The sequence below is a fragment of the Protopterus annectens genome, chromosome 11.part0, assembly GCF_019279795.1.
Source record: "Protopterus annectens isolate FY-2018-M chromosome 11.part0, PAN1.0, whole genome shotgun sequence".
In the NCBI taxonomy this organism is placed as follows: Eukaryota; Metazoa; Chordata; order Ceratodontiformes; family Protopteridae; genus Protopterus; species Protopterus annectens.
Genome location: NC_056745.1, coordinates 1155556860 through 1155579994, shown reverse-complemented (window position 1 = coordinate 1155579994; position 23135 = coordinate 1155556860). Strand labels below are relative to the sequence as shown.

Below are 23135 nucleotides of genomic sequence, written 5' to 3'. Positions count from 1 at the left end.
AATTTCAGATGAGAAATGACACTACCATAATACACATAGATTAGTCATCTCATAATACATATTCCACCTGATATTAATCGGTATTCAACAAGTTATTCAGAAATATCAACTCCTATATGTGGTGTCACTCAATTTAATACATCTACATATATGTCACTTGGGACTTGATAGCATTCTATAATTCCGTCAACATATTAGAGTACTCCCCTAGGATAATAAGTCTAATGACACAGGGAAAGTTCAACTAACCTATTTTCAAGCCGTCAACCCGGACAAGCAAGGCAATTTCCTATTACACACAGGATAGCAACCCCCCAGAAGAAATTTTTCTAATATGTTAACCTACCAAAAGTATATGTTTTTAGTGTACTGTTCTAAACCCATAGGTTATTTAGTAAAACATGGCATATCTGTAGACAAACCCTAGCTGTAGGTACATAGATATGTAAATGGGATCCATAAACGTAGGTCTGTACCATCACTACCTGTTGACCACAAGAAATTCTAACACATGGTTTGTATTATATGATCAAAATTGTTAGGAACTCATTTTATTTAAAAACAAAATCAGTTAACTGTAGGCACTTTGAACAATATGTTGTTCTCGACCTAGATAATATTTAGACCTGCTTTACAGTGATGTTAGTACCAAAAGAAATAAGTGCAGGGTATAAGGTCGGCACCCCCCCCCATCTGCAAATAATTACTATGTATATATTCAACTGCAGGGTATAAGGTCGGCACCCCCCTATCTGCAAATAATTAGTATGTATATATTTACCACAGGTGTAAGCACATAAATAAGTAACTTAAGTGTGGACTAAGATGTTAATATAAAAAGTAACAATGTCCGTAGAGCAAAACAATGGTGAGGATATCAATAAATCCAAAAGAGACTCTGTCCAAAACAGCAATAACTTCCAATACTTCTGTAGTATAAAAACAGGTTTATTCGAATAGAACGTGGTGGTAAGCGCTTTCGCTAGGATAGCTTCTTCAGACCAGTTTACAATTCATTCCACAATGTGAACAATTTATATGTTAAAAAAGGCACCAAAACTAACTAAGCTTAAAGAAATACACCTTGAAACAACTCATAAAAAATATATCACATAAAAACGTGTACTAATAAAAACAGTATGCATCAAATCACATAAACACAATACAAAACATTATTATATTAAGAATTTATAATACAAAAAATTTAGTTATTTCATTTGGAAACCTAGAGTCTCCTGGATTTCAACAATGGACGTAAGGGAACTTTGCCATTAATACCTGGTGGTACATCCGCTCTAAATTTAATTATCCAATTAATTTCACGGATCTCTGTATAATTCTCAACATCTCCCCTCCTATGTGTCCTAGAAATTTGCTCAAGTACCCTAAACCTGAATTCATGGTTGGGGCCACATTCCACAGTGTTCTCCGGTAGGAGAGAATGTTTATACAGCCACTGGCAGTTCTGTAACCCCTACAGGTTGTGATAAAGGGGTTTGTATTCCGCACTCTGAACAAGTAGTGCGTAGGAAAACATTTAGTTCGGTAGTGGGGAAGGGCAGCACACTCGCAACAGATAATGAAAAAACTGTTGTTTCTTTGTCAGCAACTCCTACACTTTCCTCTGCCAACAAACTTCCTTTTCCCATCAGAACTTACACCAGAGAGGGGAGGACTCGCTCCAACAGCAGGGGGTGGCACAAGAGGAAGCTCTCCCCGGATACTTCCGCCAATCGGAGTATCAAGAAAATGTGGGAGAAGAAGGAATAGAGTCAGTTTTTAATTTATCAAACTATGTGTTGAATACATATGAGTTACAAGTACTCTCCAAGGGTCTCACATTTATTCCTAGTAGGAATAGTAGGCTTGAAGAGACTTTGAAGGATTTCAAATTGTTTATTAGGAATCTTTCTTTGAAAGTTTTCTATAAAGACTCAGGATTTACACGGCATAATGGAGTGCCTAGGAAACCAAGTGTTTTCATTCCACCAATTCATCCACTGGTAGCTGCTTACAGTAAGCTAGTTGAGGATGACATATATCACATGAATACGAGACACACTCAATCCCATAGAGGCAGTTTCAATTTGAATCACAAACAAAGAGAGGCACTGGATACCCTCCGGAAAAATCAGGACATAATAGTACGCCCGGCTGATAAAGGGGGAGGCATGGTCATATTTGACACAGTTAGATATAGGACAGATATGATGAACATGCTAATGGACGACAGGTATTATGAATCCATTTCTGAACAAACTGTGAATACAATTATTCTTAGGGTTCAGTCTACACTTTCCAATTTACTCATTAATGAAAATATAGATCAGGAACTTTATGATTTTTTTCAAGTTGTACATCCATTGTTACCGACCATCCAGGGCCTCCCGAAGATCCACAAAGATCCAGTGGTGCCCCCTATGAGGCCGATTGTTGCAGGTAGAGGGTGGATCACTGAACCACTCTCCCTGTACATTGAACCCCAACTTAGACCTTTGGTAGAAGCTAACACTATCATTCTTAGAGACACCAAACAATTTCTTTTGGACTTTTATGAGTTTATCAATTCTACCACTGATGTGGAAGATCTCTTGTGGGTCACTATGGATGTCCAGTCTCTATTTACGGTGATTCCCAACGTAGAGGGAATGGATATGATTAAATCTTTGTTGATTAGATCAGCCCCCCCTTTCTCTCCAAACATCAATTTGATACTTTCATTGCTGGGCGTGGTCCTTGGATCCAATGTTTTCTGTTTCCAGGAACACATGTTTCTTCAGCGGGATGGCGTAGCTATGGGCACTTCTTGTGCCAATAGCTACGCCAACCTAGTCATGGCTGAGTGGGAACACCAACACCTATTTAAGAATGCATTGTATAAGTCATGTGTACCCTTTTACAGGCGTTTTGTTGACGACCTGTTTCTGGTTTGGAGTGGTACATCCACACTTCTTAATGAATTTTTTAGGCAAATCAATGATTCTCTTTGGTTCCTTAACTTTACTATGGAATGGTCAGGCACGAACATTCCATTCCTGGATATTTATGTTGAGAAGTTGCAGGGAGGCATGGTTAATACAGGGTTGTACCGAAAATCTAGCCATAGGAACATGCTGTTACATCGTACAAGTATGCATCCGGGCTATGTTTATAGGAACATAGTCCGGGGACAGTCGATGAGACTTTCTATATATACACCACATGATTCTCACTTTTTTATAGGGTTAGATGATTTAGATAAAAGGTTCAAGGAACGTGGCTACAGTAACCAGGATGTTAGTACAGGGATGGAAGCCATCACCACACTTAGAGGAGATCGGGCAATGCCATATTTTTCTGAAGGTGCTATGAGGTTCTATTCAGATTATGGTATTGCATTACCATCACCAGATAACATTACATCTGGGAATGAGGTCATTTTTCCCATATATTACACCAAAGACGTAGGCACCCTTAAGGATATATTCACCAAACATTGGCATGTTTTGTCAGTGGATCCCACTATAAAAAGACTAATTGGAGAAAGTCCCAGATTTGTCTATCGTAATAAAAAGAATCTTAAACAGCTGTTATGTTATCCCAATGTTAGTACTATGAGTTTGTATATAGATGAAACACACATGGTACCGTGTAACAGATGCAATTTCTGCAACTATATTTTAAGTGACCCATTGTTCGAATACCCTTATGGTAATGGTAGCTATGTGATACGTGTTGCAGGCAGTTGACCAATCTAAGGATGTGGTATACCTGGCGTCCTGTATCTCATGCCCAGCCTATTATGTAGGCAAGACGAACTGGGTATTGAGAGACAGGATACGCGAACACGTATATCACATAAGGAAAGGAACCATTTCGAATGCACTTGCCAAGCACATTGTGGAATGTGGCCCCAACCATGAATTCAGGTTTAGGGTACTTGAGCAAATTTCTAGGACACATAGGAGGGGAGATGTTGAGAATTATACAGAGATCCGTGAAATTAATTGGATAATTAAATTTAGAGCGGATGTACCACCAGGTATTAATGGCAAAGTTCCCTTACGTCCATTGTTGAAATCCAGGAGACTCAAGGTTTCCAAATGAAATAACTAAATTTTTTGTATTATAAATTCTTAATATAATAATGTTTTGTATTGTGTTTATGTGATTTGATGCATACTGTTTTTATTAGTACACGTTTTTATGTGATATATTTTTTATGAGTTGTTTCAAGGTGTATTTCTTTAAGCTTAGTTAGTTTTGGCGCCTTTTTTAACATATAAATTGTTCACATTGTGGAATGAATTGTAAACTGGTCTGAAGAAGCTATCCTAGCGAAAGCGCTTACCACCACGTTCTATTCGAATAAACCTGTTTTTATACTACAGAAGTATTGGAAGTTATTGCTGTTTTGGACAGAGAGTCTTTTGGATTTATTGATATCCTCACCATTGTTTTGCTCTACGGACATTGTTACTTTTTATTTTGATTCCTGCTACAGTCCGTTGTAGAGCATTCACTCCGTTTGAATTTTGTTTTATTTTTTAAGATGTTAATATGTCCATCCAACTATGTTGTGTCACTTGAATGTCAAAATAAACAATAGTGAACGTCATTAGTATCCAGGCTTGTTCAACAATAATGCTCGTCATCTCCAGAGGAAGTGACTTAACAGGAAGATGATTTATTTTATTTATTTAATTCTATATAAATGTCTGTGTAGTGATTTACTGACATGTCTCTCATCACTGAAGAAGGCAAGTCTGCCGAAACTGGTATGATGTTGGTAATATTACTTTATTGTGGATAAACATTTTGTGTGCTTACAACACTTTGGTGCTGGTCTCTTGCTTTGAACATCTGTTTCTAAACAAACCATATCTTCCTGGATCTCTAAGGCTATTTCTTTTTGTTATTCATTTCATAGTAAATCTCTTTCTAGCTCTATAAAGGCTCATTCTACTAGACTACTTCCTCTGGTGCTTTTTTCAAAGGATTGGATACCAATTCTATCACTGAGGCTGCTACTTGGACTTTTGTCCATGTCTTCACTAATCATTACAAAGTTGGATGCTGTTTCCAGAGCAAGGGCTGGCTTTGCCAGAGCTGAGCTGTCCTGCATGGATTCCTTGAGGGCTTCTGTGTGCCTTCCTCATCTCAAATTTCCTCGAGTGTTTGTGCTCTCCCTTATGTAAAGAATACTGCAACAGTGATATGGAAGGACGTAGTACAGTTGTGTAAAATCTTAGCATAACAGTAGATGTCCTCTTCAATGTTGCAGTATTTGCTTTCTCCCCCTCTGCCCTATTCCTTCTGTCTTCCTAGCCTGGATGCACATGCTCCTCATTCCTCCTAGGCATATTTGTTCCTCCTGTGTTTTTTTAGTTTTGAGGAATGTACATCTGTACCTCATCTTTATGCCCTACGCCTTGTGAGTCGAGCAGACGTGTGATGTATGATGTCTATATATTTCTAAGGGTTTGGTAATATTGGCCAAACATTGGGCTACCCTTGACAGGGAATCCCTTATGTAAAAAGTGTTCCAACAGTGAAGAGTAGGGCATCTACTGTTATAGTAAGATTTTATGTAACTGTACTTTATTTATTGTCGTTGAATTAGTATTATGTTCAATCTGTGATTTTAAATTGCATCCTCTCTTACCTTAAAGTGCTTTGGGCTTTATCCCTTAGTGTCACAACACTCGCAGCTTAGGGGACTGCATAGCATTACACTCCGCCATTGATCTTTTTGCCTGTTGGGGTGCCCACTGAAGGGCTTTAATAGCCATTCAGTCTCTATGAAGACAGCAACAGTTTAATCACCTTGTCCTTTCATATATGAGAGTATATTATAAAATGGTATGGTCTCCTGTCTCATTTTGAAATAATTTGTGGGTATTTTCCATTATCAGCTGTATGTTGCTGTAATTATGTAAGCTTACGAGTTTTACTGACATTTGAACTGTGTGCTTTGTAACTACTTGCACTGTAGCCACTTACCCAAGTCTGCTTCAGTATACTGGTTATATGTTTAAATTATTTTGGAATTGTTCTATTTCCTGTATTCTTGTAGCACTTTTTTCACTTTCTCTGTCAGAACCTTTGCTGGTATGAAATGTCATGAGTTCAATATACTACTTTAGTAAAAACACAAAAATGTAACATATTAATATGTTTTTATCTATTATTTTAGGCCCAGGTGGAGAGAATTCATCTCCCTGGACAGCAGATGAACAGAAACTGTTAGAGCAAGCATTAAAAACGTACCCAGTAAACACTCCTGAAAGATGGGAAAAGATAGCCGAAGCTGTGCCTGGCAGATCAAAAAAGGACTGTATGAAACGATATAAGGTAATGACAGACACTGCTTTGAAAGTGTTTTGTCCAGTAGCATTTTCATGTAATTTATATGTCTGCAGATTATAGTCACAAGGTATGTAAAAATTGTTAATAGCAGCTGCACTCTTCGTATAGTGAAACCCTGTCAGGAATCAGTGTTCATAAAATCAGAGGTTGAGATGAAATTTCTGGATCCTATGTGGAAACGAGCATAAAAGATGAGCTGCCATTGTGTTGTATGCACAGTTGCATTACACTGTATGACTTACTTGACTCCATTCTTCAACTGCTAATACCATTTACATCAGATATGATATCACTAAACTATCATAAATTGGGGTTAGTCGTCATCTTTCAGTTATTTGGTATGTATAGTACAGATTATTTCTTTGCTTAGCATAATTAGTTGCTGGATACGGTCTCACACTAGTCATGGCAATAGTGTGGTACTGGATCCATTGTCTGTAGTTGATAGGATCTTCTGTAGGAAATGATTGGTTAGGACATTGCCTGAATCTCAGAAATATCAAACCAACTGGACCCATTCCTTTCTGAGAAGTTTACCTGCTGTCAGAAACCAGAGGGGGTGATGCTATTGTTGTTTTTTCTTGCATGATAATACCCTGTATATCCAAGAGATCTCAGTGTTGAAGGCTTTTTCCATTTTACCTGGGAGTATTTTTCTTTTTTTAAAAATCATTAATGATGATCTAGCAATCCAGTGTCTATTTTTGTTTGATTCAACTTTTAGGTTATCTCATCCGACCTCTGCACTTTTCAGAGCCTTTGGATCCAGGGCTTCTACTCCTCCCCTACACATAATTCCCCTATGTTCCCCAGAGTACTTTGCCACTTGATCTAGAAAGACGTGGTCTTCCAGGGTTCTGACTAGACAGGCAGATAAAATATTTTCTTGGTTCTGAAATGATGGTTCCTGTTCTACCTAAACATACTTTCGCTTATACCTTTATATTCCTTCCCTTTGCAACCATCAGGATGCAGTTAACAGCCATTTCCAATTTTCACATAGGGCAAAAATCTTCCTTCTCTAAAGATTTCAAAAGCTTTTCTGAAGGGGACCTTCCATTTTAAGCCCACCTATACCAGTTCCCCTTTGGGACATTAGTATTATGCTTCAGGCTTTAATACAAGTTCCATTTGAACCTGCCACTACAATAGATTTCTTGGAAAACTCTCTTCTTGGTGGTTGTTATGTCTATAAGGAGGATTTTGGAGTTGCAGGTCTTACCCTATAGAGCAGAGAGAATTATGGGTAAGAAATAATTCAGAGCCCTGGATCCATCGCTTCTGAAAAGTGAAGAGATCTGATGCAGTAACCAAAAGATTGAATTGGACTAAAACAAGACAACACTGACCTAGCATTAATTTCTGGTAAATAAAACTTTCGATTACTTTCTGTTGCTGCAAAACAGCCATCTGCTGAGAGATTTCATTTGTTTAATTTATCAATGTCAGCAACATATCACCAGAGCAAATAAGGGAAAATTCCTTCCCAGATCCAAATTAATCTAATAGGAAGATATGTATGAAACGCATTCTGTCACAGAAGCCACAAATTGTACTCTTTGTAGTCTAGTAGAACTGTATTTGTTATTGAAATGCACTTGTCTATCATCACATTTATACACTTTTCTTGGACACCAAAGTAAAGACAAAACACGTTCCTTTATTTTTTATGTTTCAAATCCCACAAATACATATTGGCTGTTAGTATGCCTCTGGTCAATCAGACATGTTCCATAAGTTTTTTAAACTTTTGTCTGCACAGCTTGTTGACCAGTTTAGTTTTCTAGTGTAACCTGTACAAAAGCTTCTTATTCTTGCCACTGATGTTCTTCGTGTTTCACTGTTGCAGTCATTACATTTGGGTTATCTGCTTGCAGGTAGCCCTCAGTCGGCCTGATTATCAAAGTCTTGGGTCCCAAGGCCGGTTGCTGTCTCATCTTCCATGACGTCAGGTAGTTAGGGGTATAAAGCATGCAGCCGACACCATTACATCAGTCTTTATTGTCGTGCGGCGCCCGAAGCAGAAGCAGTATGCAAGTGCCGGTTGGCCCACTCCTGAAATTTTCGTTTTCGAGTTTCAGATCCAAAGTCTTCAACAAAGCTAAGTACCCCATTGGGGATCCTTTTTCTTGCTCTAAACAGATGTCAGTAAAAGTTAACAATTGTATTTCTTGTGGAAAGCAAATATCTCATAAAGATTTTCATTTGTACTGCATTCCTTGCTTAGGCCCAGACCAGGACGTCCCTCGCTGTCAGTTTTGTGCCTTATTCAAACCTCGAACTATTCGTCGCCGGTTCATTTTCACATCTAAATATTTTGGTACTCTGTTCCATCATCCAGAAATGGCTTTGGTAAGCCACCCAACTACCGACATTCCAAAAAAAATGCAAAGATAAAGACAGAGACAGACTGCATAGGTCCAAAGCTGCCGGCGACGCTTCTGCTAAGCTAGTCACCAGTTCGTCTGTACTCAGTGAGACAATTTTGCAGCCCCTGATACCCGGTACTTCAAATTCGGAGGCCTCTACTGAGACCCATTTGGAGTCCGGTATGCTGTGAGATGCTTCTTCGACTGTGGAACCTGTGGATGTCTCTACCTTGGATGGGTCCGGAGCCACTGTGCAGGCACCGGCTCCTGAGGGTGTATTCAGGCCTACTGACTTGCATATCAAACCAACGCCATCTTCTTCTTCAAGGCCTAAAACTCGATCCACGCCAAGAAAACTGACTCCCAGACCGCATGGCCAGGCCCCTATGCCTAAACAACAAATGGCAAGAATGGCTGAAGACCTTATTACTCTAATCAGGGGAAGCCATCCTTCTCCCTCTAAGAGACCTAGAACTGATTTTCCTTCTGATTCTTCTGATCAGGATTCTGAAATTTCTGTTTTCTCTGATGACCAGGAGTTGCCCTTATCTACCTTTGAGGATTCTGATGCAGAGAACTCCATTCCCTCTGCTTCCCCTCCAGAGGATTTCTCTTTTGGTGAAACTTTGCATACTCTTAGGGAGCATTTCCACTGGGAAAGCCAGGATTACTCCAACTCCAAAAAGAGGCGTAGGAAATTCTTACTCCTACCTCAACACAGGCCTTTAGCAATCTTTCCTGTACTGGACATTGTAGATGATGCCTTCTCGGAATCTAGCCTGGCCCCTGACACTTTACCTCCGGCTCCCAGAAAACCTGACGGATATTACAGAGTACCTGACTCTCACAAGTTCCTCTAGGAGTCCTACTGTGGATCCTGAGACCATTTCACAGGGACCCAAAAGCATTAAGGCTACTAGCAAAAACCCTACCCCCTCTGATAGAGATTTCAGAGCCCTGGACAGATGGGGTAAGAAGGTATAAACTTCTGCTACTTGGGCCATTAGGGCCTTAAACTGCCAGTTTCATATGTTAAAGTATTAGCAGCATATTATTGGATTGCTTAAACAGAAAATGATGTTGATTTCTGACTGTGCTGAAAATAAAGAATTTCAGGATTTAATGCATTCTGCTGAATGAACAAGTTGGAAAACATTCTTTGCATTGTGGTTTTGATTCATTAGAGGCATCTTGCAGGGCTGCAGTCACTGGGTCTGTACTTAGAAGGCATGCTTGGCTTAAGGAGCAAACTTTGCCGGATCATGTTAAAGCTAAATTATTAGATGCTCCCTTAAACCAAGACCGCCTGTTTGGCAACAAAGCAGAAGTAGTACTTAAAAGATGGAGGAAAAAGCTAAATCTATGCAAACTGTTCAAGATTTCCTACAAGTACAGCCTCCCAGATTTAGTAGGTACTGGCCTTCTAAGAAGTGGTCCTTTCCTGTCTCTTCCAGGCCTTCCCAGTCCAAACCCAGGACCAGCAGACCACCCAGGCTTCAGTCTCAAGGTACTCACAGGCCTAAGCAGTGGGGGGCTCCCACTTCCAAAGCTGGAAGTAGTAAGACACCCCCCCTATGGTAAACTGTCACAATGACTTAACTTTAAACCTTCCAAGCCCTGCTCAACTTACTGTTCCTTTAGGGGAAAAGATCGCCCTGCATGCAAAAAACTGGGAACTCATTACCCAAGACAAGGTTTTAAATATATTTTCCCAAGGATACAGATTCCACTTCCACTCCTTACCAACCCCAAATGGTTGGCCAGTCCTTCCCCCAAATCAGTGGGCAGAGTCTCAAAAGCAGGTTCTCTCTCTTCTAAGTATGCTCAAAAGCAGGTTCTCTCTCTTCTAAGTATCAGGGCTATTCAGCCTGTCCCAGAAGAGGAATGAGGGCAAGATTTTTACTCAAGACTTTTCCTGGTACCCAGAAAAGACAATTCCTGGTGTCCTATCCTGGACCTGTCTATCCTAAACACCTTTTTGGATATCCCAAAATTCAAAATGCTAACTCTTCATCAGCTGCTTCCCATGCTGGGCAAAAATGCCTGGTTGGCAACACTGGATTTAAAGGAAGCCTACCTGCAAATCCCAATAAGGGAATCTTGCAGAAAATACCTATGCTTCAGAGCAGGCTACATCCACTGTCAGTTATCTGCACTGCCCTTTGGCTTATCTACTGCGCCCAGGGTATTCACAAAGTGCCTAGCTCCAGTCATTGCAATTTGCAGGCAAGGAAATATTCAAATATACCCATAGCTGGATGATAGTATGTCCTGGCTTTCTGCCTGAATTAGACAATTGAATCATCTGGCATTTGTAAAGAAATTACTAACCTCTCTGGGGTACACCATAAATGAAAAGAAATCACATCTAGTACCCTGCCAAAAATTGTATTCCTGGGAGCAAGCTTGAATACAACTTCCCAGATGTCCTACCTCACGCCAGAGAAACAAGTTCATTTGACAGCCTACTTCAAACTAATGGCCACAAAGACCCAGCTATCTGCAAGGAAAATACTGCAAGCCCTAGGGTTCATGGCCTCTTGCATTCTACTAATTCCATATGAAAGACTGCATATGAGGAAACTACAATGGTATCTAAAAAACCTATGGTGTCAACATTCTCAGGACCTAGAATCAGCGATTCCTATCATCCCTTGTCTAAAGACAGAGTTCCTTTGGTGGGCAGAGGCCTGCTACCACAACAAGGGACTGACATTCACTCTACCCCCTGCCGCCCAAACCCTAACAACAGACCCATCAGACTATGCATGGGGCCTCACATGACAGGGCAGTGCATTCAGGGCAAATGGAACCAGAGTCAAATGCACCTGCATATCAATCAAAAAGAAATGTTAGCTGTACAGAATGCTCTGACAGCCTTCAAGGACCAAATTCTTCCAGGTCAATTATTGGTAAAGACGGACAACACCACTGTTATGCGATACATAAACAAGCAGGGGGGAAACCCACTCATACCCTCTCTGCAGACTAACCATGGCTCTGTGGAACACAGCCTTAAGCTACCAAGTGCATCTACAAGCTCAGTTCCTGCCAGGCAAGTTAAATACACTGGCAGACCTAAGCAGAAATCTCATGGACCCAAACGAGTGGAAACTGGAACCAAAGATATTCAACATTTTGAGAAACAAATCGGGGAGCCCAGAGATAGACCTGTTTGCCTCCTTTCAGAACTACCAATTGGACAAATTCTGCACAAGGGCTCCCCACAGATAAGCTTGGAAAGTGGATACCCTGTCCTTCACATGGAAAAACCTATCAGTTTATGCCTTTCCCCCTCTGCCTCTCCTCAAAGTTCTACTAAAGATCAAGCAGGACAAACCAAGGACAACACTCATTGCACCAGACTGGCCACGTCAACACTAGTACCCCTCTTGCGCAGTGTGTCACTGCTGGAACCATGCCACCTGCCTCAGACCCCTTCCCTGCTGTCCCAGCAGGAGGGCCAGATTCTGCACCTCCAGCTTCAAACCCTGAACCTTGCAGCCTGGCTAATTACCTGAGCTCTCCATTACCATCCCTCAGTAAGCAGGTGATGGATGTCATTCTGGAGGCAAGGAGGCCTAGTACTAGAAAATCCTGTGCTGAAAAATGGAAAAAGATTCTGTTCCTGGAACCAAACTCAGGGGATGGGCACAACAGTGCCCAATTTACCGCACATTCTTCAATACTTAACTGAGATACTTCACAAAGGCCTTTCCTTTTCTTCCATTAAAATTCATGCCTCAGCCATTTCAGCTCATTAGAGCCACCCCTCTTCTCTCATCCCCTGCTGAAACAATTCCTCAAAGGGGCCAATAACTTAAGACCACCCTTGAGAGCCCCTGCTCCAGCCTGGGACCTTAACTTTGTATTGGAGAAGCTCACTCTATATCCCTTTGAACCAGCTGCAAATGCAGAGTTCAGATTCCTTTTTTTGTAAAACAGCCTTCCTTCTAGCCATCACTTCAGCAAGAAGGGTGTCCGAATTACAGGTCCTCATGGCAGTGGAGCCTTTTATCATCTTTCATGCGGACAGGGTGTCCCTCAGGGCCAATCCTTCCTTTATGCCCAAGGTGGTATCTAGTGTGGCCCTTCATCAGTCCATTCATTTGCCAACCTTCTTTTCTAATCCACAGAAGAAAGGGGAACGAATCCTGCACTCCTTTGATGTGCACAGACAACTTAGATTTTACTTGGACAGGACTAAGCCTCTCAGGAAGTCTGAACTATTGGATATCCTTCAAGAATGCAACTGCAGTCCTGACATATGGGTTGTCCTGCCTCAGGCAGCCCTTCGGTCGGCCAGATTCCAAAGTCCGGGTCCGGCGTCGGCAGATGTCGCCTACTCCACGACATCAGAGTGGCTGGGGTATAAAGGCATCCGCTGACGCCATCTTCTTCAGTCTTTCTTGCCGCGCGGTGCCCGAAGCAGAAGCATTTCGCAAGTGCCGGTCGGTCAGCTCCTGTGTTTTCAGTTACCGAAGTCATCAAAAAGCTAAGTACCCCGTTGGGGAACATTTTTCTTGCCTCAGCCGATGTCAGAAAAAATTGAAAAGGTTAATAATTGCTTGTCTTGTGGTAAACAAATACCTCATAAGGACTTCCACTCTTACTGCCCTCCCTGCCTGGGCCCAGACCACGATGTCTCGGCCTGTGCTGCCTGTGCTTGCTTTAATAAGCGCACACTCAGGCGCCGGGCAGAATTTGCCAAAGACTTTTTTGGCGAAAATTACGCTTATATCATGCCGTCGGAACAACCGACAGCACATATTTCCAAAAAACGTAAGGACCGGGACCGACATCCTCGGCCCGCATCGTCCACCGATACCACTCCCAAGCCTGCCGCGAGTGCATTGGCCTCTTCGGAGGCCGTAATTCAACCACTCCAGGCCGACGACACCGCTTTACCATGTACTTCGGTCCCGGAGGTTACCCCGGTGCTGGTTGTGGATTTTCCTCCCGAAACCGAAGCTCTAGAATTACCCGACACCATTCCAGTGGATAAAGTTACCCCTGCACGTGGGGCAGCTAGGCCTCCGGTCTCCATGTCCATCAAGGCCTACACACGTGCAAAGGCTGCCAGCCAGGCTAAGGCTCATCCTCCTAAAACTATTCCCCAGAGCCATTCTTCTGATAAACAGATCATGACCCTAGCTGCTGATCTAATCTCTCTAATTAGAGGTTCTTAGTCGCACCCAGACAGGGGTTCTCAGCCTCCTGCAGATAAAAGACCTAGGACAGAGCAGCCAGATACCCTCTCTTCAGATGAAGCCTCTAGGGATTCTGAGCACTCAGATACCCAGGAAGAATCCTTCCAGGTCTACGAGGACTCTGATGCTGAGGAATCAATTCCTTCTGCCTCTCCTCCAGAGGATATTTCTTTCGGAGAAGTTCTCCACTCCATGAGAGAACATTTTCAGTGGCAAGGCCAGGAATTTTCTGACTCCAGGAAAAGGCTACGTACCTTCCTCAAGTTACCCCAGCACAGACCTTTAGCTATTCCTCCAGTGTTGGATGTCTTGGATGATGTATACTCAGACTCCAGTGCTTCCCCTGATTCTCTCCCTCCTGCTCCTGTCAAGCCAGACAGATATTACAGGGTTCCTGAAACTCACAAACATCTCTTTAAGGCCCACTCTGTGGATCTAGAAACTATTTCTCAGGGGCCCAAAGGAGTGGCTACTTCCTCGGCCAAAAACCCTTTGCCCGCAGACAGGGAATCAAGGTCCCTGGAGAGATGGGGCAAAAAAGTTTATACCTCTTCCACCCTTGCCATGAGGTCACTTAACTGTCTTTTTCATATGTTTCAGTACCAGGATTACTTAATGGATGATTTGCCTCTCCTGAGCCTATAGATAGAAAGGCATTGCAGGATTTGGTTCATAACACTCAGCAGGTTAGCAATCATTTTCTTCAGTGTGGTTATGATGCATTGGAAGCTTCATGTAGGTCAGCTATGACAGGGGCCGTTATACGTAGACATGCTTGGCTGAAAGAACAGCCACTGCCAGACCATGTTAAAGTAAAGCTCCTAGATGCACCTCTGGAAAAACAGAAGCTTTTTGGTGCTACTGCACAGGATGTGTTGAAGTCTATTGAGGAAAAGGCTAAATCAGTACAGACAGTCAAGGATTTCCTCCAGGTTCAGCCACCTAGATTCAGCAGGAATTGGCCTTCAAAGAATTGGTCCTTTCCGGACACTGACAAGTTTCAAAGGGGAAAAAGCAGGCATGCTCGAGGTAGAGGGCAATACCGAGGCTCTTACAGGGGCCGCCAATGGCAACCTCCAAATCAGAGAAGTGGCGCAGGGAGTTCAGCTGCACCACAGGGACAATCACAATGACTTGACTTTCACCCCGCCCACCAAGGCTCAAAGAGAAGCACCTTTAGGCAGAAAATTATCCTTATTCTCAAAGAACTGGCACATTTTAACCAAGGACAAATGGATTCTGGACATAGTAGACCAAGGTTACAGGTTCCACTTCCATACCTTACCAACGAGACAAGGCATGCCAAACCTGCCACAAAATCAAAGGGCAGAGGCACTCATACAGGTTTCATAGTTGTTACAAATAAAAGCAATAGAAAAGGTTCCTCCTCAGGAACAAGGCCAGGGATTCTATTCAAGACTGTTTCTTGTTCCAAGAAAAGAAAAGCAATGGAGACCTATACTGGATTTGTCCGCTCTGAACACTTTTCTCATTGTACCAAAATTCAAAATGCTGACTTTACAGCAACTCCTTCCCATGCTGGGCAAGGGGTCTTGGCTGGTTACTCTGGACCTCAAGGAGGCATACCTGCATGTCCCAATCAGACACAGTTGCAGAAGATACCTCAGATTTCTTGCAGGATCAGAGCATTATCAATTCTCAGCATTGCCGTTTGGCTTATCTACTGCGCCCAGAGTATTCACGAAATGCCTGGCATCAGTAGTTGCACATTGCAGGCTCCAGGGAATTCAAATATACCCTTACCTGGACGACTGCCTTATACAAGCAGACAGCAAACTAACTTTGATAAGACACTTGGATTATGTCATTCAATTACTACAGGCTTTGGGATACACAGTCAACATTCAAAAATCAAGACTACTGCCATCCCAACAAATTATTTTTCTAGGAGCCAAATTGGACACACAATCACAAATGGCTTTCCTCACAGAGGAGAAACAAGAACATTTACCAGATTACTTCAAAAGCCTAGCAAAGCTCACCCAGCTGACCGCAAGGAAAATCCTGCAGGCCCTGGGGTTCATGGCATCTTGCATTCTTCTGGTACCTCTGGCAAGACTACACATGAGAAAGCTACAATGGTACCTAAAAAGCTTATGGTCTCAACACAGCCAAAATCTAGAAGACGTAATACCACTCATTCCATGCCTGCAAAGGGAATTTTTGTGGTGGGCTCAAGCAAGTCATTTAAACAAGGGCATGTCTTTCAACAAACCTCTTCAACAGACGCCTCAGATCATGGATGGGGGGCGCACATGGAGGGCAGATGCATCCAAGGGCAATGGACACCCAGGGAAATGCATCTACACATAAGTCAGAAAGAGATGTTGGCAGTGATACATGCAATCGAGGCCTTCGGGAATTTCCTTCAACAAGGTCATCTGCTAATGACAGACAACACCACTGTCATGTGGTATATAAAGAAGCAGGGAGGCACTCACTCTTACCCCCTCTGCAGACTAACAATGACTCTTTGGGAAAAGTCCCTGAAACTGAACATCCACTTGCAATCTCAGTTTGTTCCAGGCAAGGACAATGTTCTGGCGGACAGGCTGAGCAGAAATTTCTTGGATCTGCACGAATGGATGCTGCATCCACACATTTTCTCACAAATAACAAGTGCATGGGGAAAACCGGACATAGATCTCTCTGCTTCTCACCTCAGTCATCACCTGGAGAAGTTCTGTTCAAGGATGCACCATCCTCTAGCCTGGAGAACGGATGCCCTCTCCTTCAGCTGGAATTCCCTAACAATTTATGCATTCCCTCCTCTACCATTACTGACCAAGGTGTTACTGAAGGTCAAAGCAGAACAACCGAAAGGAATTTTGATAGCTCCAGACTGGCCAAGGCAGCACTGGTACCCATTGCTACTGAGCATAACTCACACCAAACCGTGGCCCTTGCCTCAATGGCCTCTGCTTCTAACACAGCACAATTACAGGACTGTTCATCAAAACCTGCAAACATTGCAGCTGACAGCTTGGAGGGTTCCATGATTTTCACCCATGCCTCTCTTTCCGAACAAGTGCAAGAAATCTTGCTGGAAGCACGCAGACCTTCCACCAGAAAAACCTATTCAGCCAAATGGAAGAGATTCATCATCTAGAATGCCAACAAGGGTCAAGATGCATCAGTAATGAGCATACCACAGATATTAGAATACTTGGCAGAAATGTTTCATAGTGGCCTCTCATATTCTTCCATAAAAATTCACGCTTCAGCAATCTCAGCAAAATACAACTGTGACCCACCTGTGTTTTCACATCCCTTGCTAAGACACTTTCTAAGAGGGATAAAGAATATCAAACCTCCCAGAAAACCACCAGCATCTGCATGGGACCTCAATTTCGTCTTGGAAAAATCTCCTTTTGAACCAGCAGCATCTTCAGAAATGCAATTTCTCTCCTGGAAAATGGTTTTCCTGTTGGCATTTACCTCAGCAAGAAGAGTCTCGGAGATGCAGACCCTGATGGCAGTACCTCCCTTTCTCATTTTTCATCAGGACGGAGTTTCTCTAAGAACCAATCCTTCATTCATGCCAAAAGTGATATCCAGGGTGTCTCTAAATCAAGCAATTCACCTGCCTACATTCTTTCCCAACCCTCAAAATAAGGGGGAAAAGCTGCTACACACTTTGGACATACACAGACAATTACGCTACTACTTGGACAGAACAAAGACCACCAGAAAGTCTGACCAATTATTTGTAGCTTATGCTGCTGGAGTGCAAGGAAAGGCTATCTCCAAACAAACAATTTCAAAATGGATTGGACACTGCATCAGATTCTGTTACTCTTTCCATGGAAAAGGTGTACCAGCCAATATTAGGCCACACTCCACCAGAGCTATAGCCACATCCACAGCCTTTCTAAGAGGAGTGGCTACAAGGGACATTCTAGAGGCTGCTACATGGAGCTCCGTGCATACATTTACCAAACACTACAACCTGCCTTTATACTCCAGATCCCGAGCAGGCTTTGCTTCGGCAGTCCTGCATGGCATTTTAGCTACACCATCCCTTTCTTAGATCCTACCACCCCCAGCTTGGCTATGGTATTCAACCCATATGTCAGGACTGCAGTTGCATTCTTGAAGGACATAGTACAGTTTTGTACCTACCATAAATGTAGATGTCCGATAGATATGCAACTGCAGTCAGGTTTTCCCTCCCTCCTACCCCTCTGCAATTTTTCTTTTGGGTCCATTCCCCCTTCCCTCTATTAGCTGGGGATATCTGTTATGGTGCATCTGTTTATTACTGTTGTGCATGTTTGGATTTTTTTTTCCATTCACCAAATTTAGCCTTTTCTGGAGGGCACCTGGCATCTGGGGCAAGAAACACTGAAGAAGATGGCGTTGGCTGATGCCTTTATACCCCAGCCGCTCTGACGTCAGGGAGTAGGCGACATCAGCCGACGCCGGACCCGGACTTTGGAATCCGGCCGACCGAAGGGCTGCCTGAGGCAGGACAACCCATATGTCAGGACTGCAGTTGCATATCTATCGGACATCTACATTTATGGTAGGTACAAAACTGTACTTTGCCTTTGCGGCAGGGGCAGAGGGGAAGGCCATTTCAAAGCAAACAATTTCTAAGTGGATAGGCCAATGCATTAATTTCTTCTTTAAGCACCATGGAAAACCTACCCCACAGGGGATAAGACCAAATTCCACCAGGGCTGCATCTACCTCTGCAGCCTTTCACAGTGGTGTCCCTACCAGGGGCATCCTAGAAGCTGCTACCTGGAGTTCTGTACATACCTTCACCAAGCATTACCACTTGCCAATTTTTTTCTAAATCCAGAGCTGGTTTGCCACTGCAGTCTTGCAGGGCCTAATGCCGGTCCTAATGCTCTCTAATTGCCTCCTCCCTTGCTTAGCTTTGGGAATCTACCCAAATGTAATGACTGCAACAGTGAAACACGAAGAACATAGTACAGTTGTGTACACTTACCATAAATGTAGATGGTCGAGTATATTCACTGTTGCAGTCCTGGTTACCCTCCCTCCAGCCCCCCCCCCCCGATTGCTATTGACTATACCTCTTCTTTTGTTTACTAGACTTAAAGCATTCTGGTGTATTTGCTTTTTGTTGGAGGGGTAACCTTGTATATAATTGCTTCCCATTATAGGGGCACCTGACATCTGGGGCAAGAAAAACTGATGTAATGACGTCTGCTGCATGCTTTATACCCCTGACTACCTGACGTCATGGAAGATAAGACAGCAACCGACGCAGGACCCAAAACTTTAATAATCAGGCCGACTGAGGACTACCTGCAAGCAGATAACCCAAATGTAATGACTGCAGCAGTGAATACACTTGAACATCTACATTTATGGCAAGTGTACACAACTGTACTTTCTTTTTTGGGCATCCCAGTAATACAAGTATTCCATTAGTGTGTGCTGCCTTTAAAATTCACTTGCCTTTGCTTTAGGTGTTTGGTAACAGTGGGATATTTAATTCTGATTCATTTTTTGCTACAGTTCAGTAGCATCCTTATGTGAGTTTATGGCTTCTGCTATCTCCTGTGCTTCCACCTTCTGCAGTGCAAGTCAAAAGCTATTTACTCACTTTCCATATTTCTCCTTTGACCACATCCATCTGTTTAACCCAAGGTACTTCAGGGTCTGAACTTAATGTTTCACAGCTGGGCTTCTGATGATCCTATCAGTTGATCATCACTCGCCATACTGATTAGCTTCATCATCTACATATGTTGTACTTCCAGCATCTTTCATACTTTAATGACTCAACATATCTGTACTTCTCATTGATTATTAAAAATATGCTTCCAAATGACTCCTGATGCAAAAATAACTGTTCAGTCTCAGAGTGACTGCAAATCACATTTCTTCACCATTGCACTATAACAGACCTCTCATGTTTTCTTTTGTGTAGGTCAGGCAAGTGCCCTAAGAGGAATCAGCACACTAACAGAGGTTAGTATTCAGGATTCAGGTGGTCTTGCCCCTTGTCCAGTCTTCAAGACTGAGAATGCAGGGTACAGAGCAGAAGTCCTGAGTGCTCCTCATCCTACATGAGGGAGGCTGATTCAGTGAGTTTTCCCTATCTTGGAGAACTGTCACCAGAGACTGGTAGGTTTTAGCTGCAGACTCGAGCACCATGGCTGGCAGCTGTTAGTTTCACCTGTCAGAGGGTCAGCTGAAGGACCAAATGCACTTTCTATATGCAGTATCTGGATCTTGCCCAGGCTGTAATCCTGAGAAGGGTTGCAGAGCCTATGTTCCCTTTGGAAAGAGTAACGGGACTCTTAATATCTTCCTCTTTCCAAAGGGTTCTCTTCCTGTGTAGATCTGAGCTACTTTGTCATAGACAAACCATTCATTAAGTTTTGGAAGATGACTTTTCAGGAGAGAAGTTCCCTGCTTCTATGATTTGGGGTGCTGGTAGGAGTTGGACAGAGAGGGATGGGAGTGAGCAGCTGCTGCCCACTAACCCGTCTTATGGGGGTGGGAAGTCATGTGGCTTATTACAGGGTTGATATTCAGCATCAAAACTATAGTCGTTATTCAGTGGAATGCATCCTTACCAAATTTGTGCCGTCACAGTACATTTCACAATGGCAGCCATACAAAAGTCTTCATATGGAGTCATGCTTCACCTTGAAAGACAACAGTGGAGGAGCTCTTAGGAGCTGATTAGAGAAGTGGGGGTGCTCCAACAGGGAGAGGACATGTGTTCCCCAGGATTAGCAAGCTGGTCTGCTCTTTACCAACTGATTTTTTGCCAAGGAATGGAGAGATGATCAGGATTCCTGTGCAGGAATGAATGGATTGTAGGGCTGTCACCTAACCTTGGAATGTTGTCTCTCTCGTACCCCCTGAATGAATAGGCTGATTGGGTGCTGGTAGTGGAGCCATTGAGTAGAGTCCAACGCAGGGAGAAAAGAAAGGCCCATGCTTCTACAAGGGCCTTTGAGGATGCTGGTGGGCATGATTGATGGTTACTTTTTGGCACCTCACTCTTTTGGAACCTTAGTGGAGATTTCTTCAGTTCACTGAGGTCTAGCACCATTTTTAGTATATAGTGATGCTGTTAGGGTGATAGAGGTGGGGTACAGCTGCATGATGGAGTAAAAGTCAAGAGCAATGCAAATAGAAATAGATAATAGATGGGGAGAGAGAACAAAGATTTGGAAAAAGCACAAAAGGGTGCAATGCAGAAATTAGAGATTTAGAAAAAAAATGTGAATCTTGACGATTGTCTGACAATAGTGAGAGCTGCAGTTAGAATAAGGACTTGCTGCCCTACACTTTACATGTCAAGATAGTTGAGGTGGGGGCGTGGCTAGGATGCTGAACTGATAGCTGCACTTCATTTCAGCTCTCTTACCTCAATACAATTCCTGACAGGAATTTTACAAAATAATATTTAATTTGAAGAAATATTTATTACTTACTTATTTCTAATAACTTTGAGCATCTATAAGAAAAAAATTATTGTCAGAACTTGAATAATTCCTATCAAATTAATTACTGGAAAATTAGCACCAATATCAGCTTTACAGCATGAGTCATCTAAGGAATACAGCACAAGACTCTTCTCTCAAAAAAGACCTGCAGTCTCTCATTACAAATATACAGGAACTTACAATAAAAATCGTCAAGATGCACAATAAAATAGATACTTTTAAAGAAAAGTGCTCACAACAACTAGAACAGCTTCAAGAAATGTTTACACAGCAGAAAGGACATATCACTTATTGAACAGTTAAGTGACATTGACACTAGAGTCCAGATAGAACAACAACAAACTGAATTCTTACTTCAACAGAACACGTATTTACTAGAAAAGCTTGATGATATGGAAAATCCAACAAGAAGAAATAATATTAGAATATATGGTCTACCAGAAAAATCTAAAGGGGACAATATGATAAACATTCTTACCGCCTGGATACCAGATGTAACAAAAATACCTGAAGCTCTTTCATATGGTATAGAACGTGCGTATAGATCACTAGCAGCTTCTGGAAATACTTCTTCTCCAAGTAAGAACAAGCTGAGATCTATAATTGGACTTTTTTTCTACACAAGATAAAGATCTTATATTAAGAAATGCTTGGGCAAATCCTTCCATCAAATACAATGATTCATTAATAAGATTTGACAATCATTATTCTACAAAGGTGGTTTCAAAAAGAAAAGAATTTCTACCAATAATAAAAACCTTGAAGAAAATGCAATTGAAAGTCCATCTTTTATTCCCAGCAAGACTGAGAGTTTTTCTACCAAATGGAATAAAAATCTTTGAAACAGTAGATTCAGCAATAAAATACCTTACCAACAACATCCTAACACATGAAGAATCTATGGACTGGACAATAAGTACACCGAAAAGAAATGCTGAAGTAAATTGGAAAACTGTTGAGCAAAAGAAAAAAAAACTAAAGGACAAATAATCTTACATATGTTATATTCTGTAAAAATCTAAATAATACTAACAACAAAAGAAAAGTTCTTACTGTCTTCAAGTTGCACCGAAACAGGTACTGTTTTCAAATATACATTAAATGTCAGAATTAGCATAAATATAAATATAAATACATTTATCTCAAATCATATCAATATACTAAGCATAATTTAAACCTTACTCTATTTTTCATTTGGTGGTGGTGCTGCGGTAGCGTTGTCACCTCACAGTAAGACATTGTCCCGTTCGATTCTCAGCTAGAGCGTCTTCTGTGTGAAGACATGCGTGAATGGGCATACCTTCGTTGAAGGTTGTGCATCAGGGCTGGCAACTCAGCACGTAAAAATCTACTGCCAATCATTAGCGGACCGGAGTTCCGCTGTGGCAACCCTTAACTGGGAAAAGCCGAAAGACACAACAACATCCATCTGTTATTTTCATATTCTTAATCAGAGTAATCAACACATAATAATGTTCTCAAATATTTAGTTATTTTTATATTTATTTTCTCTGTGTTTTGTTTTTATTTTTCTCTTTTTTTTATAAAGTCTTCATTAACTTATAATACTTTGATCAGTATATGGTTATATTGCTTAATAGATATAGTAATGGCTGCTATATAACTTATCATCAGTTACATCCCTGATGGCATTACTTTTTATAAGTTAAAAGTGTCCCTGTTTGGATAAACGCTAATGCTGGGCGGAATTGTGTTGCTTTTGAAATTAAGTATTTTAGTTTAGA

At 41.9% G+C, this 23135-nt stretch overlaps 1 protein-coding gene across 1 annotated transcript in view; it reads left to right on the top strand.

Annotated features, from left to right (window-relative positions):
• DNAJC2 (DnaJ heat shock protein family (Hsp40) member C2) overlaps window positions 1–23135 on the top strand; it is a 1234748-nt gene that overhangs the window by 919443 nt on the left and 292170 nt on the right. The window contains exon 19 of the mRNA XM_044088515.1: window positions 6176–6333. Coding sequence (XP_043944450.1) covers window positions 6176–6333 — 158 coding nt within the window. The remainder of the gene's footprint in view (window positions 1–6175; window positions 6334–23135) is intronic.